This window comes from Ostrinia nubilalis, assembly GCF_963855985.1.
Source record: "Ostrinia nubilalis chromosome W unlocalized genomic scaffold, ilOstNubi1.1 SUPER_W_unloc_1, whole genome shotgun sequence".
In the NCBI taxonomy this organism is placed as follows: Eukaryota; Metazoa; Arthropoda; class Insecta; order Lepidoptera; family Crambidae; genus Ostrinia; species Ostrinia nubilalis.
This window is the reverse complement of record NW_026973566.1, coordinates 1,954,109-1,966,063: the sequence shown is the minus strand read 5'-3', so window position 1 is coordinate 1,966,063 and position 11,955 is coordinate 1,954,109. Positions and strand designations below refer to the sequence as shown.

Sequence of the window (11,955 nt, the reverse complement as noted above, 5' to 3'; positions counted from 1 at the left end):
AGTCTCACGTAATTTATGGACGCCCCCTTGCCCACTCGCGCGCGCTACCGACCACCGCGAAGTACTCGTTTTCAAGCTCCTCGCGATATTTGTACTCCTTTTTGCAGTCAACGTCTGAAATTTCCAAACAACTTTCGATTTCAATCTGCAACGCGTCATATTCACTGTACCATTCTTCAATTTTAGCTAATCTTAAGTTTAAATCGCTAATCTGTACAGGATTAGGCTTTTCGCAAGTAGAAATTCGTGAAAAGTATGTTTCAAATTGCGTAAGCTTGGATTTATAGGAACTACGTTTCCTTTTCAATTCAGTTAACTTACTCATGATGTAAATTAAATTTAACGATAATTACGAACTAAGTTTTAAGTTTTCGATAATATTAATGAGTGCAAAATAAAGTGATGACAATGGAATGAATACTTAAAGCGTAATGAGCAGTGAAGAAGGCAATGAAACAGCGCAAGTGTTACGTTGTAATGAATGAAACTGAACAAATACAAGATAATAAGTTTATTGAAGTTCTGCAGTTATTATTCCTTATTATTTATATTAATTAAAATCTAAAATTAAGTACTCTCAGGGTCGGGTTCTTTCTTATCAGAAATAATTTGGTATCACCGGGACGGTTAAATAGTTCCAACACTGGCCTGAGGTAGGTGTCCGACAGCTTCAGTAGGCTTCGTCCTTCCTTGAGCGTGGTGTAGACTGCCTTTACTATTATGTCCGGCATAAAAACCCTGGAACACCGAGTATTAGGCACTTAGTAAAATGTCCGACTTTTCACCGTGACTGCAACATGAACGCGAACTTCCGTTATCTGGCCAACAAAACTGCGAACTGCTCAGGAACTACTACTACTAATTAGAAATCGCGATGTGGCAGTCACGGTTAATGGCAAAAGAAAGCAGAAAGGACTTTTGATAGGAATTAAACTAACTAATAATAATGGCTAAATTTTAAGCGAGAAGGAACTGCGCAATCTTTGCATCTAAAATTAAAATAAACATCTTTACAATACAATCTAAGGAAATAAATACCTAAGAAATATAGTAATTAATTTGTATTATTATTAATACCACTAAATTGATATTTATTTAAGCATTTATCGAATTTACACCCATAGTGAGTGCTATGTACTGACAATAAATGCAAGAAGTACATAATTTCTTAAGTATTGTTTCTTAATTACACTAATTAATTATTACTACACACTAACTACAATCATAGTAATAGTATTAATTGCAGAATAAACCAAATATCTAACTCGCCCTATGCGAAGGTCATGTAAAGGTCATGCACAAAAATTAACTTACTTTCTAATTTATAGGTATGCATTACTTACCCGGTTAGGGTTGCCAGGTCCAAAAACACAAAAGCCGGACTATGTGCTTCATTTGGCCGGACATTTTACCCTAAAAGCCGGACATGCGATGGGGGGGGGGGGGTGCAATTAGTGAGCTCACGAGTGAGTACTATCATCATCGGTTGCCTAACGTCCTGATGCGTGCGTGCCTTATTCTGTGGCTATCGCCTGGCGCGGCAGCCAAAAAAAAAAAGCCTAACAAAAGCCGGACAGGCCGGACATCGGTTATTTTAGCCGGACACGCAATCAAAAAGCCTAACTATGTCCGGCTTTATCCGGACGCCTGGCAACCCTATACCCGGTCAAGGGGTTGAAATAATTATAATTAACACTGATCTTGCAGTAGTAAAGTGTTACTAGCACTAATAGAAGTATGCGAAAATAGTAAATCGCTTATGAACGACATGAGAAATAGTCGAGCGTAAATTAGGTTTGCATTCAATGCAGTAGGGACGACCGCACTCGTCTCGGCCGCCAAGCTAGTCTGCGTGGCGCCGCCGGTGCGATCCTCACGGCAGTTTTTTAATACTTTGAGACTCGGTAAACAAAACACCAAGTAACCCGTACGATTATAATAGCGAATACAGCGCAGTAACATTTCGATGCACATTTAAATGACGTATGGATTAGGATTTTGTTTGAAAGTTAGTTAGTATTATGTTTAGTTTTATTTAGTATTTAATTATTTATAGTTTATAGTTTAAGTAAGTAGTGTTTATATTAGCAAGTAAGGTTTTATTTTTAGGTTTAATATTTTTATGGACAATGTTTAGTTTATTTTAAAGTTTAAGTATATTAGTAACGAGAAGTTCACGTCAATCGTGACAATATCCCCCTCCTTAGAAAAGATTTAACCTAAGTTAAATCGAAACTATCGTAATAGCGTTGCTAAGCTTCATACATTTTCAGTTTGAGATCTTTAATATGCCAGGCCCCAATATCACGTCCATCTTTATCTTCTAGGATGTAAACAAGAGGAGAATGTTTACCTATAATACGGCACTTCTCAAATTTAGGAGCTAGTTTCTTCGCAAAGTGAGCAGCTTTATCGCTTTGGAAAAAACACCTCTTCCAAACAGTATCACCCACCGAGAATTCAGCATCTTTTCTGCGTAGGTTATAACGTTGAGTCCTTTTTTGGTGGCTACGCCATAAAGCAGTTTGAACTTGGTCAAAAACCGTTGCCAAATGTCCTAAATTCTCCGCGTAAGCGTCTCGTGGTAGAAACAAAATTTCGTTTGAAACATCATTTTCTATGTAATGTGAACCGCAAGTGACCAATTCACGACCATGCACTAGAAATGAAGGTGTATGGCCAGTTACTTCGTTTACGGAGTTATTTATAGCGAACTGTATCTTAGGCAAAAATATATCCCATGCCCTGTGGTCATTGTTAATAAGTGTGGATACAGTTGTTATTATAGTTTTATTATATCTTTCCACTGTATTGACCTGTGGTGTGTATTTTGGTGTAAAGTGAACGTTTGGAATTTTATATTTACTTAGTAGAGTGTCTAACTGCTTACTTATAAATTGAGAGCCATTATCCATAATGATGGTTTGAGGAATGCCATGAACCAGGACATTGTCCTCTAGAATTTTACAGACAGCCGTAGAAGTAGCCTGTCTAAGAGGAAACAATAAGCAATATTTAGAAAAGCAGCAGGTTATCACAGTAACAGTTTTGTTTTCTACTAACGGGTAAGGGTCCGACCAGATCAATAGAGAGTGTCTGGAATGGACGTGAACACTCTTTTGGTCTTCCCATTTTACCTAGAGTACCATGAGTAGGTTGTTTATAGGCGAGGCAGACTTGACAGTTAGTAACCGCCTTAACGACATCGCTATACATACCAGGCCAATAATATTTTAATAGATAGAACACAAAAATCAGTGTAAACTGAATCAACTTGTATACGTTTGTCCATACATTGAAATAGAAAATTAGTATAAATAATAAGATTACTCACGGTGGACCGTTTTTTTACAAAGCCATGCTGTTCTTCGATTATAATTGTATGTAAGCAGGGGTAAATGTTTGAATGAATCAGTCTTTCCAAGACTTTCGACAAGGTGGACAGCAAGGATATTGGACGATAATTGGTGACGTCATGCTTGTCACTATTTTTATAGACAGGAGTTATGTTGGCGGTTTTCCATATATTAGGGACTGTTCCTTCTTGTAAACTTCTATTAAATAAAATATGTAAAGGAGTAACAAGTGACTCAGCTGTGTGCTTAACAAAAAATGGCGGCAAGCTATCAGGCCCGGGGCCCTTTGTAACGTCCAATGACTTCAGTTCCCTTAAGATATCCTCTCTGGAGATATGTATGTCAGTTAAAACAAAGTTGCATCTTTCATTGAAGGGCAATGTTTCAGGGTCAATACCATCATCGCAGTCCAATTCATATACGGACCCGAAAAACTTGCCGAATAAATTACATATTTCGTCAGGCTTGTCAGATTCAGTGTCACTGTACCTCATACGCGATGGGATACCTGATTTTTTACTACTACTTTTTACAAACTTCCAGAATACTTTTACATCAGACTTAAGCTTTTCTTCAATGGTGTTTATATAATTATCAAAGCATTCCCTAGCAAGTAATTTAAATCTGTGTCGATACAGTGAAAATTCTTCATAACAAGCAGTAGTATTATGTTTTTTCCACCTAATCCAAGCCCTTTCTTTATTTTTAAATACATGAATTAGTGGCCGCGAGAACCAAACCGGATAGTGGTTTGATTTAACAGGACGTAGGGGTATATATTGCCGAATTGCCTCGTATATTTTCTCATAAAAAACACTCACCGAACTTTCCAAAGAGACATTTTCAAGAATCTCACTCCAGTTTATAGTGCTGAGATGTTGATTAATAGCAGTGTAATTTCCCTCCAAATAACTATATCTAGGTTTAGAACAAGTATTCATAACTCCCTGATTAAGTTTAAGAGAGGTTAAAACACAAAAAGGTGGATGTAAACAATCAATAGGCACCAAGGGACTAGACGGAGGTTCACAAACACACGACTCCAAATTTGTAATAAACAAGTCCAATACCCGACCCATACTATTTCTTATAAAGTTTTGTTGTTTACTGTTTGTTGATTGCAAAAAATCCAACATATTTTTGGCAATTAGAAAGTTGCTATCAATATTTAAGGTTGATAATGAATCAGAAAGGTTTTGCTGTTCCCAATCTATGGAAGGAATATTGAAATCACCAGCTATATAGAATGAGTTACTGTCAACCTCCAACTCACAACGTAGTGCATTTAGAAAGTATGAGTAGGTAGAATGATTTTGATTTGGCGGGATGTATAAACCACATATCATATGGTACTTACCAAGTGCGTTGAACTTTAAAAGAACATAGTCAATCGATGCCAATAGGTAATTACCTCCAGAGTCAACAATAAGGTCGGGGGGCAGCTGCGCCCGCTCAGCGCACAGGCCGCGTCGTACCGCAACCAGCACGCCGCCTCCGTCCCGCTTGCCGGTCCTCTCCCGGTCCCGATCACATCGATACACTATATATCGAGAGTCCATGATTTCACTATCAGCTATGTTAGGTATGAGCCATGTTTCAGAAAGTATTATTACGTCGTAACACTCCACCAAAATATTACTAAATAATGTATTTAATTTTGTACGAAGTCCTCTACAGTTTTGATAGTAAATTAAAATGTTTTCATCCATTTTTAAACAGTTTCACTAAACAGTATATTATTGTTAATAAAAATAATGATTTTTGTAACGTACGAGAAATATTGCTCACTTGATTAACACCGTAATACCATACGTAGGAAAGGCCTGTTTTCAAATTTTTTGAATTATTTGGTAAATAATACAGAAATAAATACCCGGGAGCACACTTAATTGGGCTTAATGCAAAAATAGAATAATTTTTAATTTGTCGGGTAAGCGCGACAAGTTGTCCTAACCGTTCAACACGTAAACACATAGAGTAATGATAGCACCAGAGACCGCAACACACGATAACGTTAAGAGTATGATAATTTACAATAGCATTTAAATAATGAGAAATATAAGCATAACTAAGTAATTTAGATAACTGAAAAAGCACTACACCACTGATCACGTATAAAGAAAGCACTCATTTGGCCGTAGAAGTGATTTTCACTAAGTCACTTTCGCAGCGGATGGAGAATATCGGGGAGGTTTCACTACGTCTCACAAGTATGCTCCCATGCTTCACCCACACGAATCGAAAACTGTGTTGTTTCGCCGCTTCTCGCGCTTGCCGGAACAAGTTTTTGTTTCTCAGGGTAAGATGTTCATTGATGAAGACTTTGTGCGGTGGGCCAGAGATGTTCAGCTGCTCCGTAGTTATTCCCTTGTGCAGGCGGACAGCTGATATCAAACTGTCACGTTTTAGACGGCTTGTGAACTTCACTATAATATTTTTCGGACGCTGTGAGGCAGGGGAGGCGTGTGGAACGCGATGAATCGCTACTATGTCGTGCTTGTGTATGGTTTCCTTCACAAGAGTAGCTATGTCTTCAAGCATGGACGCAAGATTTTCCCCGCGTTTCTCCGGTATGTTGGTTATTTCAAGGTTACATTGACGTGCCTGCTGCTCCATGATGTCTATCTTGGCTTCCAGGTGTGCGATACTCGAGGAGTTAGCCTGAGCAGTCGTGGATTCCAGGATAGTAACTCGCCTCGCAATGTCCTCAGTTTTAGTATTCAAATCTTCATATTTATCTCTGATGAACTGAATAGAGGTCTTCATTTCATTCATGTCGTCTATAAGTTTTGAGAAATTTTCATCTTGCCGAGTGAACCAACTTTCGAGAGTAGAAACGATGCTTGTTTGAAATGCTTTCAATTCTGATCTTAATTCCTGTATTTCAGTACTTGTCCCTTTTCTGTGTGTGACAAAGTTTGGCGGTGACTCCTTGTCAATTAGCGAGCCGTCGACGCTCATTTCGCCAGTCTTACATTCTTGTATTGAAAGGTCGCCTTGATTGAACGTGCTGTTTAGGGCCATTTCGATGTAGCTTCTATTTGCGTTATTACTCTGTGCACTAACAACACCGATACCCGATACAGTGACGCGCTACGATCAGCGCACGGCGGTGGGGACGCGACCGGTTTGTCCACGCACGGAGACGGAATGAAACTGATTTTTGTAAGGCTTTCGACAAGGTGGACCACAGCCTTCTTTTACAAAAGCTTGCGTTTAATGGCATTAGAGGAAACTTGCTTAGGTGGTTCTCCTCCTACATCAGAAATAGGACACAGCGAGTCGCTATCAATGGTTTCAATTCCGACATTATTGGAGTCACCTCAGGCGTGGCTCAAGGCTCAATACTTGGGCCTTTACTTTTCGTTATCTTCATTAATGACATCAATGCGTGCTTTAGACATACTCACTTCTTGCTATATGCTGACGATCTTAAGATCTATCGTGAAATCACTACCCTAGATGACTGTCACAGGTTACAAGCGGATCTCAATCGACTCTCTGATTAATGTACAACAAATAAACTACACCTAAGTCTAACTAAATGTAAATCTATTACTTTTACAAAAAAACTTAACTATTTAAAATATACTTACTCACTGTGTGGTTCCTCGCTGGAAAAAGTTTCTATGATTAGGGACCTTGGGATATTAATGGATTGTAAACTACACTTCGACGTACACATTGATCATATAATTAATAAAGCCTTCCAAATGTATGGCTTCGTAATGAGGGTCAGCCTCGCTTTTAAAAGACCTCAGTCTTATATTCTTTTATATAACGCGTTGATAAGATCTCAGATAGAATACGCTTCATCTGTTTGGAATCCATTATATACCAAATATCACGATCAGCTGGAATCTGTGCAACGTAAATTCCTACGATCTATGAACTATCGTTGTTACCACTCCAAGCGCTCGTACGAAGTACTCCTTAATAAGTTTTCTATGCTAACACTTAGAACGAGAAGATTGCTCCTTGATCAACTATTATTGTATAACATTTGTAGTGGGAAATTTGATTGTAATAAACTTATGAACCAAATATACATTAGAATACCATACCGTTCATATCCTACACGGGAGACCCGTAAACCGCAAATATTCGCACACGCTCCATGTAAAACGAATGCAGGTGAGCGCGCGCCGCTGTATAGAATTACTAAAATGTTCAACTGTCATTTCACCGAACTTGAACTCTTCGCAAGCTCACCTGCCTCGTTCAGAAAAGCATTGCACCAATCTATCAAGGATGTGAGTTTGTGATGGTTGATGTTTGTTTTTCTAGATCTAGACTTAATTTAAAAAAAAAAAATCTAATGTTTTGTTAAGTACCAAACGGAATGGAAAGCTGCCGAACGGATTTTGATGAAACTATTTATATTACACCAGAGTGCCATTTAGGCTATTATAATTTGTGCACTAAGCACACAAATTTTAGTTTATACTGATATCTTTTCCACATATTTTGTTACTGTATCTGTGGACAACGGGGCTGATTACGCTTTTACCTAATATGTGTTCTATGTCCATGTTTTATACTTAATTTATAAGTGTAATTGTTTGTTGTTCCAAAATAAACTAAAAAAAATAAAAATAAAATAGAAGGCGGCGATACGTTTTAAAAACACCTAAGTGAGCTGCTGTTTCATTAGCATGATTATCTAATATAGTTCTATCGCGATATTCATTTGGAACAACCTCTTTCCAGCTAAATTCAGAAAGAAGGGTGTTGTTACATTTCATGTACCGATATAAAACATTTCCTTCTAACCTGTAATTTGGAAATTTAGATGGTGTCGTTAAGCATCCGTTAAAAATATTTAAATACCAGTTGTCTGTAGTGTGTGGAGGTGAGGGCGTGGAAGAGCTGATAGTGTCATCACTTGAGCTGGAAGATGCTGTTGTAGTAACTGCAGCGACAGCACATCGAGACAAAGCATCCGGGATAATATTGTCCTTGCCTCGACGATGTTTTATCTCGAAATTGAATGAGGATAATCGAACACCCCACCTCGCAAGGCGACCAAATCCCACCACCACCGATGGCCATACCAACCTCGCGGTTATTGTGGCCGAATCTTGAGAGATGCGCGCGGAATTGCGGCTGCCTATGGCAGATTGCACTCCACCGCGCGCAATGCTTGACTCTCTACAAGTTCTTTATTCTTTGTCCATTTGTCCCTTGCCACTCTCCCCCTTCTGGGGCATGGACTCTACTGGCACGTTGCGCTAGGCGTCTGACTGTTCCACCTCCTGTGCCACGCGTGCGCGAAACCTCGCAGCCGCGCGAAGTTCGCCTCCGAGCTGACAAGATCAGGGTACCACGCAGGACCGTGACCCTCCGAGAGCGCTATCCCACTCAGCATCTCCCACCGCAGGTCTTCATACAGAGGACAGTACCACAGAACGTGGTGCCTGTCCTCCTCACTCTCGCCGCACTCGCACATACTCCCCTCTCGCAGCTTCATGTCGCTCAGCCTTTTATTGAAGCACCCGTGTCCAGTGAGTATCTGCGAGGTCACATAGTCCGGTTGGACCCAGCGCATGCTGAGCCTACCAGCCACCTCCGGGAAGAACTGATAGAGCTCACGACCTTTGGTCTCCTGCTCCCAACGCTGCTGCCAAAATACGATCACCGAATCCCGTATATCGCGTTTTCGACTGCCCATATCGTCCAGGGTCGCGAGCTGGCGCGTCCTCAGTACAGCCGTCCGTCCAGCATACTCCACCTCGAGGTCGGCGGGCAACACTCCGGCCAAGACCGGGAGCGCGGCCGTGCTGACAGACCGGTAGGCCTTCGTCAGCAGCACAAGTGCCGGCCTCTGCCCCCTCAGGACAATCCCGCCTACCGACTGGACTTTGACCCGCTCTAACCAACACGCCGCAGCATACACAAGCGTGGCAACGAACGTTCCCTGGTAGAGAATGCGCAGACCGGGGTATCGAATGCCCCAGGAGGACGCAGACACACGCGAAACCTTCCCGAAGCATTTGGCTGCGCGCTCTACATTGTCCTGTGCATGCTGCGTGAACAAAAGACCCGAATCGATTACCACGCCGAGCACTGTTCCTGAGCTCACCTGTCGGATCGAGGCGCCATCAAGTTTGATGATTGGGGGCCTCTGGAATTTCCCCCTGATTGTCATCATAGACGACTTGGCAGAAGAGAATCCCAGTCGGTTCCGGGCTCCCCAATCAGTCGCGATGTTAAGGGCCTCTGTGGCCTTCGACTCGATGCTGGCTCTCGATTGCGCCTCAATCAAAATGGTGACGTCATCGGCGTACGCCACCATGCTCACCCCCTCCGGCATCGGCGATCTCAACAGGTCGTCCAACAGAACGTTCCACAACGTTGGCCCAAGCACAGAACCCTGCGGACACCCCATGGTGGAAACTTTCCACAACTCCCGGCTGCCGACGGTTAAGTCAACCCGACGTCCGGAGAAGTATCCCGCCAACATCCGATAGACATTGGGCGGGCATCCTCCTCTTTTCGCCTTCAACATCACCATCGGCCACCAGGCGTTGTCGAACGCACCCGAGATGTCAAGAAACACTGCTTGGACGTACTTCGCTGTGGACGCCCTGGCCGTGTCGGTAATCGCGTCGATCGCTGTCACTGTCGACTTACCTCTGGTGAAGCCATGCTGGCAGTCCGACATCCCGCTAGAGATTTGAGGCGCGCAGTGTAGCATTACACGCTCAAGCAGTTTACCCAAGATCGAGAGAAGCGTAATTGGTCGGTACGCCTTGGGGTCGGTGAGGGGCTTGTCATTACCTTTTGGCAGCACGAGCAGTCGACCGTCCTTCCACACATCCGGAAACACACCTTCCTCCACACACTTGGCGTACACCAGGTGGAACTCCACCGATGCGGCCTTCCAGACATGCGTCAGCATTCTTGCGGTCACTCCATCCAGTCCCGGTGCGGTGTTGGGCAATTGCTTAACCATGATTCGCAGATTCTCAAGGGACGGAGGAGACGCGTCTGGGCCAGAGGGGACCAGGGCAGCCGAGATCCGCACCTGTTTGTGGTACTCTGTGTCCTTAGACGGGTCGTCGTCCGGGCACAGAGCGTACACAAGGCCGTGCATGGCTTCGTCCACAGTCCCCGCAAAGCCTTCGGCGAACTTCGTGCCGCCGAGAGAGAAGCTGGGATTGCTTCTTTGAAGCGCCTGGCCGACTCGGGGGATGTGGTCTGGATGACCACACCCGCGTTGCCCACCTTTCGTAGTCGGTCGATCTGGACATTAAGTCTGCGCGGGTCGACGGCCCTCTTCAGCTCCGATTTGGTGTCCTCTGCAGTCTTAAGTGTCTCGGAAGCTGAGTCCGCTGGGTACACCGCGATCACTGGGCCCTTAGCTGCTGGTATCGGTATCTGGGCTGTCCTGCTGCGTACCATGTCGCTGAAGGTCGGCTGGCGGCTGCTGGGCTGGAAGGAAGTTCCCGTTGCTGCTGGCGCTGCTGCGCCCTGAGTCGCCTTCAGGAGCTCGTTCTCAGCTTCTTTGTGCTGCAGCTTGGCATCCTTAAGTTTGAGAGCTGCCTCTGCCTCCAACATGCGCAAGTCCATGATTCCTGCTGCCGCCAGTACCTCCTGTCCGTAGCCAGAAATGGCGTTCACCTCTGCCTTGTTGAGCTTGCTGCCTCCGCTAGTGACCACCGCCATTATGTTCTTTACCATCGTATGTACTCGCTCGTAAAGTTCCGCTGGGGTCGCGCTCGACAGCTGCACGTCGGCCTGTGGCTGCTGCTGCTGCGGTGCCGCGGGCGCGGGCGCGGGCGCTGACACCGACGGCCGGACCGACGGAGTCGACGGCGCCGATGTGAGCAGCCCCGCCACTGGGGGAGCTCTCCTCCTGAGGTCAGCCGAGGTCGACACCTTAACAATGCGCTGCTGCTCATCCGGTGACGTCAGCGACCGCTTCTCGGCCGCAATGGGGATCGGCGAGGACCGCTGCGGCGGGCTCCTGCCGATGCTCGGCCTAGAGGCGAAGGCCGATAGGTCGTCGTCGTCCGGCGCCGACATGCTGCGCTTGGTCTACTAAGACTATGCAAGTGTTCAACTTTTGAAGCAGCAAAACAAAACAAAAATTTTTAAGCGAATGTTCTCTTTTTGAGAACCACAAGCACAAAAAGTTAAAGCGCAATATCAAGCGAATGTTCTAATTTTGGATAGGCTAAAAGCGCAAAGCCGAAAGCGCGTTTAAATGTTCGCGCCCCGTCTCAAGACGCGCGAGGCCGCGCGACGGCGGACCTCGCGTGAAACGGAACGTTGCCACTAATTAAAAACTATAAATGTCAGTGTCAGTGTCAAACGTCACTGTCACTGTCACTCAAACGTCACTTGTCACAACTGTCAAAAGCGGTGGCGCTAGTGTCGCAATTAATGTCAAACACACACAGATGGCGCTAGCGGCGTAAATTAAAAATAAAAAGTCAAAACACAAATGGCGCTAGCGTCGAAAGTCAAAAAGTCAGCACAGATGGCGCTAGCAGCACACCAAACGTCAAACTTGTCACTGTCAGTGTCAACTGTCAGCTGTCAGCTGTCAGTGCCAAGTCCCCCACGTGATTATACGTTGAGGTTATGCACGTGC

The 11,955-nt window shown here is 44.0% G+C and overlaps 1 protein-coding gene across 1 annotated transcript; it reads right to left on the bottom strand.

Moving 5' to 3' along the window:
* Nucleotides 1-5,483: 5,483 nt before the first annotated feature.
* Nucleotides 5,484-6,380, bottom strand: LOC135087314 (uncharacterized). Its single transcript, XM_063982111.1, has one exon. It carries the CDS (start codon nucleotides 6,378-6,380, stop codon nucleotides 5,484-5,486), a length of 897 nt encoding a protein of 298 aa, XP_063838181.1.
* Between the last annotated feature and the right edge of the window lie 5,575 nt (nucleotides 6,381-11,955).

Excerpts from the sequence above, each read along its gene's own strand:
- LOC135087314 (XM_063982111.1), bottom strand. The coding sequence starts at position 6,380 with ATGGCCCTAAACAGCACGTTCAATCAAGGCGACCTTTCAATACAAGAA.